Source organism: Haliotis rufescens, unplaced genomic scaffold, assembly GCF_023055435.1.
Source record: "Haliotis rufescens isolate VD_foot unplaced genomic scaffold, xgHalRufe1.0.p SCAF_7, whole genome shotgun sequence".
NCBI classification, from domain to species: domain Eukaryota; kingdom Metazoa; phylum Mollusca; class Gastropoda; order Lepetellida; family Haliotidae; genus Haliotis; species Haliotis rufescens.
In genome coordinates this window covers 934,806-952,680 of record NW_025964361.1, presented here as the reverse complement: position 1 = coordinate 952,680, position 17,875 = coordinate 934,806, and the positions used below count along the sequence as shown (strand labels likewise).

Here is a 17,875-nt window from a genome sequence, read left to right as displayed (position 1 = left end):
ACACCCCTCTATATGCATAGTCTCTATGTATATAGAGGGATGTGATTTTTTTCTATACGAATATATTATGTTATACAAGCTATCATCAAGAAAAAAATCACACCCCTCTATATACATAGTCTCTATGTATATAGAGGGATGTGATTTTTTTTCTATAGGAATATATTATGTTATACACGCTATCATCGAGAAAAAAATCACACCCCTCTATATACATAGTCTCTATGTATATAGAGGGATGTGATTTTTTTCTACAGGAATATATTATGTTATACACGCTATCATTGAGTTCCTGTGGTTCATTTGAGATCTAATCCACAAAGTGTTAGTTAAGTATGTCAGTCTAGCAATATGGACATAACATGTATGCAGTCTGTCTCATGGTCAGATGATGCCGGTAATCAACAGGATGAGTGACAGGCTGGTGGACCTGTTGACCGAGCGGGCGGAGAACAAGGAGGAGGTGGAGATAAAAAAGTAACTAAATTGTGGATATTTTATATGAAGTTAGGATAAAGTCAGTGCCCAATACTTTCAATGTTACTAGATCAGAAGGAATGCCACAAGACTCTGGTTTCCGACTTGTTGCTTAAGTCTAAGGCTGCTGATGAGTGTTCCTGTTCTAGTGAATTAGTTGTTCTGGTGAAGTGTTTTTTACGTATTCTTTGACCCTAAGTCTCACTAATTTCATTATTTTCTCCACACTTGATTAATAGGGGAAAGGAGGTACCCCATTGACTTAATTTGTAAATAACCTCTCTGTGTGATCTCCTTTCATGTCATCGCTTTTAAAGGAACGTTTTAACAAATTATTTAGTTTTAGACAAACAACTCTCTTTTAAGATAAATAAAATTAAAAGTATTCAAATTCAAGTTGCAGTTGAAACATGAAGTATCGCATGGGTGCTTTTGTGTAGGACTGATACCACTATGTGTGCAACATCTTGTCAACTTATGAAAGATTTTGTGCAAGAACAAAAGATATTGACTTTCTTTTCCTCATCCTTCCCAATATTCTAGAAAAAGGACCTTAGTTACTTAGTTTCAAGATATGTTCAATTTATCAGCCATTATGTCTAAAAACTGCGATTATTACATAAACAGGTATAAGCATGATAAGTCTGAAAATGGGACTTTGCAGAAAATGAGTCCAAATGTTTGATGCCACATATCTCTGTAATCAATATAAATTGAAGCTTATGAATGGTACTTTTATGGTCCTGAGAAACCGTAGTTTTAAAATATATAAAGAAGTCAAAATGTGATTTTTCACCCATAAGGTATCTGTGTCATGGTTAGTCATGATTATTGACAGGCCATCATGATATGGCTGAAATATTGCTGACCACAGCATAAAACAACATTCACTCTCTCCCTTATCCAAGAGTCTTCATTGTGGGAGTAAGTGTTGGCTGTTGTGTGGCAGGTTTCTGGAGAAGTACACCATGGACGTGATAGCTGGGACTGCATTTGGAATGGATGTCAATGCCCTCAACAACGAAGACGACCCATTTGTCAAGAACGCCAAGACCATCCTGTCTAATGGCCTGAACTCAGCATACATTGTTTTTATAAGTAAGTTTTCCATGGTTAATCTTTATTCAGGTGTCTGTACTGATAGAAAGAAGGGAGCGACACTAAGGGACGCATGTAATTATTCAGGACATTTTGTACATGCTAGATGCAAACATTACTCTTAGTCTGTGTGGCAGCTTTTAGTTGTCCGGAATAATGCTGATTTTATAGTGCTAGCCCACTGAGATACCATGCCATAGCTTAACATGAATACCCTACTCAGACACGGTATACTGACTCCCGAGCCGACCAGTCCTTGTTTTAGGCCTTTTAGGCCGAGTGCCAGACAGGGTAACAACAAGTTCCATCATTTGAACTTCTCTGGTATGACATGGCGGGGGATGGAACCATCAAAATTTTGTACATGCTAGATGCAAACATTACTCTTAGTCTGTGTGGCAGCTTTTAGTTGTCCGGAATAATGCTGATTTTATAGTGCTAGCCCACTGAGATACCATGCCATAGCTTCACATGAATACCCTACTCAGACACGGTATACTGACTCCCGAGCCAACCAGTCCTTGTTTTAGGCCTTTTATGCCGAGTGCCAGACAGGGTAACAACAAGTTCCATCATTTGAACTTCTCTGGTATGACATGGCGGGGGATGGAACCATCAACATTTTGTACATGCTAGATGCAAACATTACTCTTAGTCTGTGTGGCAGCTTTTAGTTGTCCGGAATAATGCTGATTTTATAGTGCTAGCCCACTGAGATACCATGCCATAGCTTCACATGAATACCCTACTCAGACACGGTATACTGACTCCCGAGCCAACCAGTCCTTGTTTTAGGCCTTTTAGGCCGAGTGCCAGACAGGGTAACAACAAGTTCCATCATTTGAACTTCTCTGGTATGACATGGCGGGGGATGGAACCATCAACATTTTGTACATGCTAGATGCAAACATTACTCTTAGTCTGTGTGGCAGCTTTTAGTTGTCCGGAATAATGCTGATTTTATAGTGCTAGCCCACTGAGATACCATGCCATAGCTTAACATGAATACCCTACTCAGACACGGTATACTGACTCCCGAGCCAACCAGTCCTTGTTTCAGGCCTTTTATGCCGAGTGCCAGACAGGGTAACAACAAGTTCCATCATTTGAACTTCTCTGGTAGGACATGGCAGGGGATGGAACCATCAACTTTCTGCTGGGAAAGACAATGTACCATATTTGTTGTAGTAAACGCCCTTGACCAACTTGTAGATCAGTCTGTCAGTAGTCTTAATAAGCACCCTATACTAAGCCCAACATTTTACATGAAAGTCCATATTTCTTTGCGTGTATTACATATCTGTTCACAGAAAACACAGCAGTGTAGGAGGGATGTATAATTGCCTCACTACTGTTATCACAGAAACTTTAGTTTCACAGATGATTGATGTAAGACTGATCTCTATTGCTTGATCTCTGTTTTTCTAAGTTCCCAGGGCGCTTATTACAGTGAATATGGCACATGTGTTGATGGCTATAAGGCCAAGGGTTGAAACATTTGTTTTGGACATTTGACCATGGTAACTGTTGTGTATGGCAATGCTAACATGCATAGTTACATTCATTGTTGCATGTTAATAACATGTTAATAACATATTGTTGATATTTAGGTACTTGATTCATATTTGTCAATTAATTCTCAATACTTAACAGAGAAGTTTATGTGAAGTGTCTGTCTTTTGAATACAAACTTCATATTCAGATTGGCTACAGTGACATGGCAGTGTTTTGGTTTGAACGAACATTCTGAATTAGGATAGTGATGGAGTACTGGTGATCATGCGTTCCTGATGTAAAACATCTTTGTTCACTCTTTCAGCCTTCTTCCCCTTCCTCATCCCACTGACGTCGTTGCTTGGTTACCACTTGTTCCCTGAATCCAACATGAACTTCTTTGTCAAGGTGACCAACAAGATCCTTGAGGAGAGGAAAATTGATCCATCGGTGAGAATAGAGGGCTGGTTTAATTTGGCATTTCAGAGCAGAGTAGGGGGTAAGGGTGGCCCAGTCATCAATGGCGCCGCAATACGCTGTACAGAGTTATGTTCCAGAAACCTATGAATGTGGGTCCGAATCCCCGATTATGTTTCTAGGTTTGCAGCATACACACCATGCTAATGAGTAAGGTGCAAACCACCAAAGTGGTAAACGTCCAAGACCTGCATCACTTCAGGCTTTCCTCACACATCAAGCTGACCCACTGTGGTAGACATGGTAGAACTGGAATACTGTTCAAAGCAGTGTTAAACCCCACTCACTCACTCAGGGCGGAGTAGATCACAGTTTTCTCTTCATAGGTGATGATTCAATTTGGGATCAGTTGTCCAAGATGTGGGTGTGGGCTCAATGTGGGAGGAAAGCTGAAGTGAGGCATGGTCATGGTCATTTGCCCCACTGCATCAACCAAGTCAGCAAGTAAGACCACCCGATCACGTTAGTCGCCTTTTTTACCCTGATCTATAAAAGTCCAGATTCCACCCTTGCTGAACTAGACTATGAGTCAATGTCCAATATAGTCCAATCAAAATCGCGTAACGAAATTGACAGTCAGTTCGTAAATTGATGTGCAGATTTTGGTCGATTGCAGGATTTGCAAAGCATGTGTATTGACAACTTAACAGATGCAGATGTAAAGCAGATGCAAATGATATGAGAGGTGGAATCTGATTGGTCTACAGGAGGGACATGGAAGGGGCATAACTTGTATTAGCCACTGGTAGTGCTACTTTAGCGGCCATAAAATGTCCGAGTCCCGTGATGGGATTCAACCTTCTGATCAGAAGTCGGACGCCTTGTCCACATGACCAAAGAGGTTAACCCTGTCAGCAAGCTGACAAGGTAAGGATGTCATCTGTGGGATGACTCCATGCCCTGCTACACTACAATCAAACCCAGAAATTCCAGCCTAGTTTGGCAAGGTTGGAAACTGGACTTTCATAGTCAGTTAACTCCCTTGCCCCAGAAAGATGGAAATTGAGGATTGTTGCCCATATTATCAACCACAGTTTTTTTCTGCTCCAAACATTATTGCATGAAATAAACTGCCATGAAATAGTTGCAGTAATGCTAAGTAACATCATCAGATGCATTCACTCTTGCTGAGTAAGTGAGTGAGTTAGTTGGGTGTAAACCAAAGTATTCCAGTTATATCACGGCAAGTCAGCTTGATGTGGGAGGAAAGCCCGAAGAGATGCAGGTCTTGGAAAATTTAACACTTGGGTAAAACCCACAAGTACGGGTAGAAACCTAGAAACATAATCGTGGAGAGCCGGGATTTGAACAGGTTTTTGTCATGCCCAGGGATGCAACTCTGGACAGCAAATTACAGCGCTTTAGACAAATGGCCCACCTGTGCCCCCCACTCACACAGATTGTTATGTACACCTTTGCAATATGAAGGTTGAAAGGTTTTGAGCTACATGTTCCCCTCTGTCTTGGTGGTGCAGAGCAGCAAATACACAGACTTCATTCAGCTGATGGTGAATGCAGACGAGGAGAAGCGACAGACGATGCAACAGAATGGTGGAGACACTTCCAGCAGCAATGGCCAACCTGCAGGTAAGCCCTAGACTACTTGATTTTCTTCCTAGAAGTATAATTCTGAGATGTGTCTGGAAAGTGCAGGAATGAGTTCGGCATTATCTTCAGGCCTGACCAGGGACGAAATTAGTGCTGCCGCGCTGCTGTTCTTCATCGCTGGCTACGACACGACTGCTTCTACCATGTCTTTCTGCGTGTATAACATCGCCACCCACCCCGAGGTGCAGGAGCGGCTGGTAGCCGAGATAGAGACTGTGCTGGGGGACCAAGAGCCGGATTATGACAGTATTCAGAAACTGGAGTACCTGGAAATGTGTTTGTCAGAAACACTCAGGCTTCACCCCGCTTCTGTCAGGTAGGCTTTATGATGGAGAAGTATCTGTCAGAGATGTCGTCAGGTTGTGGACCTGATCTATCTGTGTCTGAAGCGAACATCATTATCCAAATTTTCTCAAATAGGATTTTCAGTGACTCATTGATGCAAAGTCTACCAAAGTGTGTTTCAATATAAATTGTTCACCGTTCCCTTTGATGTACTCTCTGTGTTAATTCATGTTCCTTGAGCACGTAAATATCCAGAAAAAGGCAGCTTACACCATTTCATTGATATACACACTTCTGGTTGCTAACAGTTTGGCAAACTGAGCAGGGAACATATAAAATGTTCCTTACATGTTAACAGGGTACATTGAAAATAACAGAATGGGTCTCAGCCAATCAGAATCCTCCATTCATGTGTAAATAGGTTAAATGAGATAAGATGAGATTAGCCACTTTATTCATCCATCTTTAAGAATGTGGCTCAAGTGATGTTGGTGTGTGAGACGTGTGCTTCCTGCTGTTTCCCAGGGTGGATCGAACCTGCACCAAGGACATGGAGGTCAAGGGCGTGAAGATCCCCAAGGGCATGACAGTGGGGATTCCCATCTATGCCATCCACCACGACAGTGACCGCTGGGACAGGCCTGAAGAGTATGACCCAGAGAGGTAGGCTGACAAATGATCACATATGGCTGAGAGTTACGAGTTTTGACAAGGGAGCAATTGTAAATATTCTCCTCAGGGCTCTGGAAGCAGAGTCTGGGAGACCTGACTGTTTTTGATAACCCTCCCCTGATTTTCTATTTCCGATCCCCATGGCCCTAATCTGTCAATTTCATGTTGTGATGAGTTGGAGACCATTTATCATCCAAAACTGGCTCCCACAGGAGATATATAATATAATATCACTCAATGCATATGTATAACAGACTGTCCTTAAAGGTGAGGTGAGGTGAAATTGAGTTTAATGTCGCGTCCAAGATTATTGCACGTGTGTGTGTGTGACTGCTTGTACTAATCCGGACTGATGCCGATTTATAGTGCTAGACCACTGAGATACCATGCCGCAGTTTAACATAAATACCCCACTCAGACACAGTATACTGACTCCGAGCCGACCAGTCCTTGTTTTAGCCCCTTAATGCCGAGCGCCAGACAGGGTAACAACAAGTACCATCTTTTAACGTCTTTTGGTATGACGCGGCCGGGGATCGAACCCCAGACCTTCCGCTCTCCGACGGACGCTCTACCACTAGACCACGGAGACGGTCTGTCAGTCAATTTCAGCCTCGGCACGGATCGAGTCAACACTACGATAGTTTAGATGTGCATTTCTTTGTTTGTTCAGAATTGGGTGATATCAAGCAATATCTGTATTGTAGATATCGCTGCAATGAAATTGCATCACAATGCTTTGCAGACCATTGTGACATCATTGGTTCCCATGACGTCACAATCAAATGACATCACTAATGGCTCTGCTACTGAAACTGTTAGCATTACTTTTTACACTTTCACTTTCACACAAGGCACTGGTTACGATGTCTCACTTTCACACAAGGCACTGGTTACGATGTCTCACTTTCACACAAGGCACTGGTTACGATGTCTCACTTTCACACAAGGCACTGGTTAAGATGTCTTACTTTCACACAAGGCACTAGTTACGATGTCTTACTTTCACACAAGGCACTGGTTAAGATGTCTTACTTTCACACAAGGCACTGGTTAAGATGTCTTACTTTCACACAAGGCACTAGTTACGATGTCTCACTTTCACACAAGGCACTGGTTAAGATGTCTCACTTTCACACAAGGCACTGGTTACGATGTCTCACTTTCACACAAGGCACTGATTACGATGTCTCACTTTCACACAAGGCACTGGTTACGATGTCTCACTTTCACACAAGGCACTGGTGATGATGTCTCACTTTCACACAAGGCACTGGTTAAGATGTCTTACTTTCACACAAGACGCTAGTTACGATGTCTTACTTTCACACAAGGCACTAGTTACGATGTCTTACTTTCACACAAGGCACTAGTTATGATGTCTCACTTTCACACAAGGCACTGGTTAAGATGTCTTACTTTCACACAAGGCACTAGTTACGATGTCTTACTTTCACACAAGGCACTAGTTATGATGTCTCACTTTCACACAAGGCACTGGTTAAGATGTCTTACTTTCACACAAGACGCTAGTTACGATGTCTTACTTTCACACAAGGCACTAGTTACGATGTCTTACTTTCACACAAGGCACTAGTTATGATGTCTCACTTTCACACAAGGCACTGGTTAAGATGTCTTACTTTCACACAAGGCACTAGTTACGATGTCTTACTTTCACACAAGGCACTGGTTAAGATGTCTTACTTTCACACAAGGCACTAGTTACGATGTCTTACTTTCACACAAGGCACTAGTTATGATGTCTTACTTTCACACAAGGCACTAGTTACGATGTCTCACTTTCACACAAGGCACTGGTGAAGATGTCTTACTTTCACACAAGACGCTAGTTACGATGTCTTACTTTCACACAAGGCACTAGTTACGATGTCTTACTTTCACACAAGGCACTAGTTATGATGTCTTACTTTCACACAAGGCACTAGTTACGATGTCTCACTTTCATACAAGGCACGGGTGAAGATGTCTTACTTTCACACAAGGCACTAGTTACGATGTCTTACTTTCACACAAGGCACTAGTTACGATGTCTTACTTTCACACAAGGCACTAGTTACGATGTCTTACTTTCACACAAGGCACTAGTTACGATGTCTTACTTTCACACAAGGCACTAGTTACGATGTCTCACTTTCACACAAGGCACTGGTTATGATGTCTTACTTTCACACAAGGCACTAGTTATGATGTGTTACTTTCACACAAGGCACTAGTTACGATGTCTCACTTTCACACAAGGCACTAGTTACGATGCCTTACTTTCACACAAGGCACTAGTTACGATGTCTTACTTTCACACAAGGCACTAGTTACGATGTCTCACTTTCACACAAGGCACTGGTTATGATGTCTTACTTTCACACAAGGCACTAGTTATGATGTGTTACTTTCACACAAGGCACTAGTTACGATGTCTCACTTTCACACAAGGCACGGGTGAAGATGTCTTACTTTCACACAAGGCACTAGTGAAGATGTCTTACTTTCACACAAGGCACTGGTTACGATGTCTTACTTTCACACAAGGCACTAGTTACGATGCCTTACTTTCACACAAGGCACTAGTTACGATGTCTTACTTTCACACAAGGCACTAGTTATGATGTCTTACTTTCACACAAGGCACTAGTTACAATGTTTTACTTTCACACAAGGCACTAGTTATGATGTCTTACTTTCACACAAGGCACTAGTTACGATGTCTTACTTTCACACAAGGCACTAGTTACGATGTCTTACTTTCACACAAGGCACTAGTTATGATGTCTTACTTTCACACAAGGCACTAGTTACAATGTTTTACTTTCACACAAGGCACTAGTTACGATGTCTTACTTTCACACAAGGCACTAGTTACGATGTCTTACTTTCACACAAGGCACTAGTTATGATGTCTTACTTTCACACAAGGCACTAGTTACGATGTCTTACTTTCACACAAGACGCTAGTTATGATGTCTTACTTTCACACAAGGCACTAGTTACGATGTCTTACTTTCACACAAGGCACTAGTTACGATGTCTTACTTTCACACAAGGCACTAGTTACGATGTCTTACTTTCACACAAGGCACTAGTTACGATGTCTTACTTTCACACAAGGCACTAGTTACGATGTCTTACTTTCACACAAGGCACTAGTTACGATGTCTTACTTTCACACAAGGCACTAGTTACGATGTCTTACTTTCACACAAGGCACTAGTTACGATGTCTTACTTTCACACAAGGCACTAGTTACGATGTCTTACTTTCACACAAGGCACTAGTTATGATGTCTTACTTTCACACAAGGCACTAGTTACAATGTTTTACTTTCACACAAGGCACTAGTTATGATGTCTTACTTTCACACAAGGCACTAGTTACAATGTTTTACTTTCACACAAGGCACTAGTTATGATGTCTTACTTTCACACAAGGCACTAGTTACAATGTTTTACTTTCACACAAGGCACTAGTTATGATGTCTTACTTTCACACAAGGCACTAGTTACAATGTTTTACTTTCACACAAGGCACTAGTTATGATGTCTTACTTTCACACAAGGCACTAGTTACAATGTTTTACTTTCACACAAGGCACTAGTTATGATGTCTTACTTTCACACAAGGCACTAGTTACAATGTTTTACTTTCACACAGCTATACTGTCTTTGCTGTACTGAATATGGGCAGCTGACCAAGTGGTTGTCTCCCTTTAAATAATGATAATGCACCTGGTATCGGGATTATTTACGGAACTCAAAGCTCCATGTTTTCGCAGTGTGGTAATGCTCTATGATTTCTGTCAGATTTAGCGCTGAAAACCGGAGCAAGCATGGCCCATTTGACTACCTTCCATTTGGAAATGGACCCAGGAACTGTATCGGAATGAGGCTTGCTTTAGTGGAGGCAAAGATAACACTTATCAAGCTTTTTAAGAATTTCAAATTCTCATCAAGCTCAAAAACACAGGTAGGTGTGTCATGTAGCATGCTTAGGAAAAGTGAGCGACAATACTTATAAGTGAGTGAATGAATATTATTTTAGGCCACAGTCAGCATAAGTCTAGCTATAGTGCAGTGACCTGAAGAAAATGAAGCCTTGGCCAGGCAAGCCAGTGGCTGACAGAGTGAACATCCATGCCATCATGATGCAAAATATACTAGAGGGTGGGGTAGTAAACTATCTTTTAAATAAAATTATTTGTTGACATGTTTTCAACAAAAATAACTATTAATTCATGAAGTTTTGGACCAAGTTATGGCCAGGACCAAAGAAACAGTTTGTTAAATCCGTCAGCTCATTATAAGCGTGTTTGTTATAAACATAGCTTACTGTACTTTATTATCATTAAGATTTTGATGTTGTTTTCTTCTGAATGAATTCCCTACAGATTCCCCTGACGTTCATGCTGTCTGCATTACTGAGGCCTGCTCAGGGTCTCTGGATCCGGATTGAGAAGAGGTAGACGATTTGTCTTGAATGTGTGACAGACTAGGGCCAAAACAGCAGCTTTTGTATTTCATGTATGACCATGTCCCTCATTTGAATGTTACCATGTTGGTATTGTGATTTTAATATGACTTAAAACAGCTTTAATACTGGAATGGCAGTGAAATAGTGATAAAAAATTGTTTCAAACAAGTAAATACATATATTTTTTCATGTTGATATTGGTTATTTTACAAATGTCCTTCAAAATGATGTGTGGTATTCAACTGAAGCATGAAATTTGAAACCTCTGAAATGACCTGATTATCAAACATGTATTCCGGGAGCCACTATATCTATGTACACCGATTGTTTTCAACTAACCACGATGTTGGAAACTGTCTTGTGTTTATTTTGTTGTAATGTTTACTATAACATGTCTTTAGTGTATGTCTCTTTTAGTGTTCTCGTATTGTTTAACCTTGAATGTTGACATTTAATATTTTACTATTACCTATTACCAATATTATTTCTTTTATTTGATTAAAGGATAATTTCAAACCACATTATACAACAATTTATTTTAATTGAAGGTTCAAACCAAATTAATTTTCCCAAGAAGGGCTTCTCAGTGTATTCACTGATCCAGGTCTTAATTCCTCTTTCATGCAAATTATTTGATAACCAGCGTATTGACTTGGTGTAGATTTTAACAGGATTTTCTTAAAGGGGGCCTTGAGTTTATTTAATTAGCAACTTCATTTGGGGTTGGGGTGGTATGTTTTCAATATATATGTTCAATTACAGAATTTGTTCAAAGGAGGTGGAACTTTTCAATTTTTACCTTCCTTTTGGTAGACAAAATGCGAGAGTATTTGCAAGGTCTATAATTACATTGAGGTATTTTCAAATGGAGGTGGGGTTAAGTGTGGGGTTTAGACTCCAGGATAGTTTTCCATGATCAGCAGTTACAAACACAAATAATTGGTGCTCTTATATGTTAGCTAGAACTTACCAAAGTTTTCATGCATTATAATTAACAGTTTTCCATGATGAGCAGTTACAAACACAAACAATTAGTGCTCTTATATGTTAGCTAGAACTTACCAAAGTTTTCTTTAAGCATTATAATTAACAGTTTTCCATGATGAGCAGTTACAAACACAAACAATTAGTGCTTTTATATGTTAGCTAGAACTTAACCAACTTTTCATTAAGCATTTAATCGAATTATAATTAACAGTTTTCCATGCTGAGCAGTTGAATACACAGAATAAAATGCGGTATATGTATAGTAGAGAGAATCTATCAAGTGACTCTATATGTTGATAGAGCCTTTCCCAACAATTCTTGATTAGACTTTGATTTTGAAATCCTGGTTGCAGGAATGTGTGTTTGTTAACCTGTAGAGGTAGCAGTGCGGTACAGAATAGGCTGTGTACGAAGTTCATGTTTCCATGGAACTGTCTTTGTTAGTTAGTCAGTGTCTAAGTTTTAGAGAAGACATGAAAAGGTGCTCAAGATTTAATATCTTGTTCCATGTAGTGAACACATGTTCAGGCTTTTCCTAGACCTGCTCACAGGCCGATATTCGGCGCCAACTCTGCAGCTCACATCAGTAAACTTTCCTTAATTGGAACTAAAAGTATCCAAATTCATTTATAACGAGTATGTTATACTTTTTAGACGTGACTTGTATTTCAATGATAAGGAGACCAACAATGAACAAGAGGCTCAGATGATTAATTCTACGTTATTGCATTAAATTGTGCAATTAAACTGAGTTATGAAAACAAGAACTTAAGAAAGAATATACATTTTTAACAAAATAATTTGTTTCCCCAATATGCTTGCCAAGAGCACTTTGTTTGGGATCCTACATAAATCCCTGATAATTTTGCATTCAGGAAACAGGAAGGATTATTTTACGTGTTTTTCATTTTGTTTTGTATTTTAGTGTCTGTAGATTCCTTAAACCAATTAATACAAGGTGTTGCCTCATGCTAGTCTAGGTAAGTCGTTTTATAATTTTGATGAGTTGGCTTATAAAGTTTTGTACCCATAATTCAATGAAGTTGGATTACACAGAATTCCTATGATAAAAGGCCAAGAGGTATGTGAGTTATGACAGCCATTGTACGAATGGTAAAGAGTGCCTTGTGAAACACACCCAAGATAGGTCCATGCATTGCAATGCAAATATTGATATATTATCATGATTTTTTGTTGTATATTCTATGTGTGTGAATTCAGAGCTAGATGTTAGCACTAACCTCAGTTGAAATGTATCATGCCATTTTCTTCCCTATTGTTTACAAGGCACTCACTGCACACGCACTGCAAAGGACACGATGTGATAGGAGCCCTTTCAGCGCAACGGATCTTCATAATTTAAGAAATGAGGAAATCGTTTTTTTGAAATCGTTATTAATGTTATCAGATGTGTTATTATGAATCTGAATTAGATTCATTTTATCAATTTGATGTTCGGACTAATAACTACACTAAGGTTAGGCTAAGAAATGTGTCAATAAAGCTGAGCTTTGAGGTTTTCAGGAAGCATTTTTCTAATATTTGAACATGAGCAGTTTTTGACCAAGCCGAATTCCTGATGAGATGTAGAATAAGAACAGTACACATATTGTACAAGATTCATCTTGGGTCACGGCCTGCTCATGCTAAGATTTTTACTTGAAGTTTAAAAGTCAACCTTTTATTTTGACGTGACGTGAGATAGCCTAAACACATTGATGATTTGAGATTTGCCGAGCGCGCTCCCCCGCCTCGGCCTCGGTTAAACGGCTCATCGTCTATAACGCCCACCAATTATTTGGACCCCATTGGTAGCGTTGTAGCGAGGGACCACTGTACCTTCGTATCAGAAGTCCAAAACAAGATTACAAAAGAAAACTACTTGTTTTTAACATGTCTTATTGAGATATCATTACATCACAATTTTCTGCAACTTTACAGTTTGACATTTCCTGTAGGGCTGAAAAGGGCTGTTAACCTACCTTGTCCTTTGCCTTTGTTTCTAAATGCCTGGTAAGGCTAAAAAAATAATAGTGTTGATTCTCAGGCACCACCCACATCATCATAAAGTCTGACGCATATTTCGTTTTTATTTCCATTTTAAAATTTTTAAAAGAATCCTAATACTTAAAAACAATGTGCCCGCCTGCTCTATATTTTCAAAAGTCATTGCCTGAGAACCAATTCTTTTATTTTCTTAAGCCTAATGCAACTACTACCATGATAAGACTTGCTCAGTTCCCTGGAGGAGCGTTATTGGCTGTTGCTTTACCGACCAGAAACCTGCTTATGTAACAGGTGTTGTCGACCATCCTGTTATTGTTTTTGATAACAACTGTTGATTTGATTTAAACCACCCTGTTATTGTTTTTGATAACAACTGTCAAATTGATTTTGACACGGGCTTTTGTTGAATGAAATGTTTTTAGATAGATACAACACACTATCACATTGTTTACAAAAATCAAGCAAAACACAGGGACCCCCATGCAACACAAGGCATCACAATTCACTGGGCAGAGTTGCTTCCCTTAGTTATGCCAGGAAATGCAGATGGAGGGCTATAATGTCAGATTTGCCTTGAATATTATCTATGGCTTGTCAGTGACTTACCCTTGCTTTTGGATTTGACCATAGTGGCATGTGTTAACGACATCACTTCGGGCTTTCCTCCCAGATTAAACAGACACACTAGGTAAATACTGCTCAAACTTCAAACTTGTTATTCTATATTTTAAAAAATACTCAGATGATTATGTACTCATTTTAATGTGTAAATATGATTGAATGAATTTTTTCTGTTATTAACATACTAAATTTCAGGACCAAAATGACCAAATTATGATGTACCAAAGTTCCATTAGCTTCACGGGTAGAACCTTTGTTCGTGTAATTCCAGGACTCGCTTCAATGTCTGTGAAGTCATTGATACTTAGTTATCGTTTGCTCATTGTAATTATGAGTATCCGTCTCAGTAAGCGAATATTCTATGGAATAGGTCCACTTCTTAGCCTTAATAACGTGCCATTGTCTTTAACTGGTGATTGTACGAGGGCTTCATTATTCCGTGTGTTGATCAAACCTTTACAAAACAACCTTATACACCAAATAAATTATAAAGGCCAACAGTTTTATTGTCTACATAGCTATTTGCATAAACCCATGTACCCTAATTGCATGTACCTCTATTATACTGAGATTTTCATGATCACTTGTAACAGTATCTATTGTACCCTGGGGCATCTGTTGCTAACCGTATAACTGCTTTGATTATCTAGGTGAACTAAAACGTACTTGTTTGGATGATGGCGCTGTTAGCTTGTATACTGGGTTTCGTGAACAGCAAAATCTCGTTAATCCGGATCAGTGGAATCAACCTTATTCGTAAAGGCCGAGGTATAATGGGGGCTAGGGCTGGGACAAGTCCAAAGTTACTACCCGGGTACCCATCCCATATTACCCGACCCCACCCAGGTGCCCGCTGTTGGCCTCAAGAGATAGCTACTAACTGTCCGATTGGGAAAAGTCTGACCATAGCCTTGGACAAAATGTATTTAGATACACTATAAAAAGTTCTGGTCATCCATACATTGAAGTTGACTGAAGTTTTATTTATTCAAACTTATAAAAATCAGTAGGAATGAGCGTAGTAGTCAGAGAGAACTGCGAACATTAGTGACTCGTAGTTTAACCATAGAGTTCTAGATACATGTATTTGTTGTCATTAAACAATATATCACGGGACTAACCAGGGGCCCGGGTAGTCCTTAGTGTACCCGGATCTTACTCAGTACCCGTCCCAGACCTAATGGGGACTATTATGTTCAGCAGCATCTGCATAATTTAAGTTATGAGCAAAGCTGAATCTGTCATCAACGTTGCCAGAAGTGTTTATGATATTGATTATTTTTGTTTCATTACTTGGATATTTTGTGAATTTAACCAATAAATGTTGAATTTAAAATGTGTAAAAAAGGAAGCAAATCTTTGACCCGAACCTATTTTCTCAGCACATTTGAGATGAAGAAAATACAAACATATGGGACATGTCTGATGAAATATTTCAACGTTTTCTGAGACTTAAAATGTGACATTTCCCTTTGGCCAAAATGTCCCGTCCTTTCCTGATTGGCATGGGCACCTACCTTCAAGAATTAGTATACACGGGAGTTTCCTATAGCTGCCTGGTAGGAAGGAGTTCCACATTAACAGGGGCCGGAATTACGAAGATCCGCTGTACAAGTTTATCTGTGCCAATGCAGACAGAAACAATTTGAAGCGGCAGTAAAATATATTCAAGTGTTCGCATTACCTCGTGGTCAATGTTATGTATGTAGAGAGAGGATGGGTTACAGCTATACTAACCTTGTCGGTGTGCAAACTGTCGGCGTATCTTTATGTACCGGTTATGTAGACAAAGTGTCCCCGTGTCAAATTTGCTTAATGCATCACGTTTCGCATGGAACGCACGTGCGGCACGCACTTCTAGGACGCGTGCTCGAAGTAAAGTATGTAGAGGTTTGTATACAAGAACATATGCTGTGCTTTAACACGCATTGCCTTACCGTTGACCAGTGCTTTTCCTGTTGACCGCAAAATGGCATTGCAAAGTGACACCACTCGGATGTTCAGGGAAGAAATTAGAGTATTGTTGTGATTGTTATAAGTTTAATATGAGATTTCTTATCTGTTTTGCATTCTTCCATTGAAACAATAGTATGGGTTCAAGATATTTCGTTGTGTTTTTCATCATAGCTGAGATGTTAGTTGTACCTGCGGTGTTGTTTTGGTGTTATTATTATCCACAACAGATTATTTGGCACGATTATGTTTTGTATGCTATATATTCTTTCCAAATTCTCAACCTATGCTCTCGCTTTGATATGGGGTGTGTCATGTGATCTAAGGCTGTCTTAGCCCTTTCTGAACCCATTTACCGTTTCTCCTGATAATGATTCTTGGTTTGTCGGCACCATTCCCGTTCTCGAATGTACTGATTTCTACGACCATTGCCACTGTGGTCTTTCTCCTCACGGGGCGGTAGGGTAGCCAAGTGTATAAAGCGTTCGCTCGTCACGCCGAAAGCGGGTTTCGATTCCCCACTTGGGTACAATGTGTGAAGTCGTCTCCCGTCGACATAGTGTTTGAATATTACTAAAAGCGGCGTAAAACCATACTCACTTTCTTCTCACATGAAGCTGACACGCCATGACTTGAAATACTGTTCAAAGCGGCGTTAAAATCATTCGCTCACTCACTACGTTTGGCTATGCAATGTAGGTTTTGAGTTGAAATCTGCCGAGGGTGATCATGTACGAATTGCCATTACTACCAAGAAGGGTCTTGGTAATGGGTTCATTTAAGACAAAGTAGCTTTAAGAAATGATTTTTACTCAAACCACTTGTTGTTGATGCACTGATTGACGAGACGGTCCAAGTAACTGCTCCCGATTGTATTGATATTGTACTTATTGTAATTTTTATTTACACTTAGGTTTGAAATAAAAAGACAATATTATTATATGTCTCATTTGTGTCTTAGCTTTGTTTGTTTGGTTTGTTTGTTGTTTTACGCCGCACTCAGCAATATTCATGAGCATCGATCCACGCAATTGGGATCGATGACATGCATCAACCAAGTCAGCGAGCCTGACAACCCGATCCCGTTAGTCGCCTTTTATGATAAGCATAGTCGACTGTTACGACACGCATGGGTTGCTGAAGATCTATTCTACCCCTGATCTTCACGGGTGTCTTAGCGTTCTTAAAGGCCTAACAAAAGAGAGGAATCTTCTCGCACGTCACTTCTCTTCCCAAAGAATGGACCCTATCCTGATGTTTAACAATATTTTTTATGAAGGTTAATTTCGCTTCCTGTTCCATTCTATATGAAAGCGCGTGTTTTATGAAACCAATGCACATGGCAATTTTAACAATTTGTGTCATGGAAGATAATGTCTTTAAAAAGTTGCTTAAGCAACCACATTGTTTAGGAAAGTGATGACAAACGAGAATTGATTTGTGACCTTAAGTAAACGTTTTGATTTCGATCGATTTTATGATTCATCCGGGATGTCTTGATGGGACTGCTGTGGTCTGACCATTTGGAAAGTTTTGTAAGAGCCGATTTAAATTGAAATCGTGTGGTCACAAGGTGTGACGTGAATTGTTTGATAGGCATTAAATTGACGGATGACAAAGTAGACACAATTTTATGGATAACAACTTCTGTAACACTGTAAAAAGCGACGTTTCTGTATAGATCCTTATACCGGTGTCAAACAAGACTGAA

General features: G+C 39.8%; 1 protein-coding gene across 1 annotated transcript in view; it reads left to right on the top strand.

Annotated features, from left to right (window-relative positions):
• LOC124139642 (cytochrome P450 3A8-like) overlaps positions 1-17,124 on the top strand; it is a 29,950-nt gene extending 12,826 nt beyond the window's left edge. Inside the window, exons 6-13 of the mRNA XM_048387709.1 lie at positions 389-477; positions 1,427-1,575; positions 3,395-3,519; positions 5,022-5,133; positions 5,224-5,470; positions 5,965-6,102; positions 9,930-10,092; positions 10,514-17,124. Of these exons, the coding sequence (XP_048243666.1) occupies positions 389-477; positions 1,427-1,575; positions 3,395-3,519; positions 5,022-5,133; positions 5,224-5,470; positions 5,965-6,102; positions 9,930-10,092; positions 10,514-10,588 (1,098 nt within the window). The 3' untranslated portion in view covers positions 10,589-17,124. The remainder of the gene's footprint in view (positions 1-388; positions 478-1,426; positions 1,576-3,394; positions 3,520-5,021; positions 5,134-5,223; positions 5,471-5,964; positions 6,103-9,929; positions 10,093-10,513) is intronic.
• Positions 17,125-17,875: the final 751 nt, after the last annotated feature.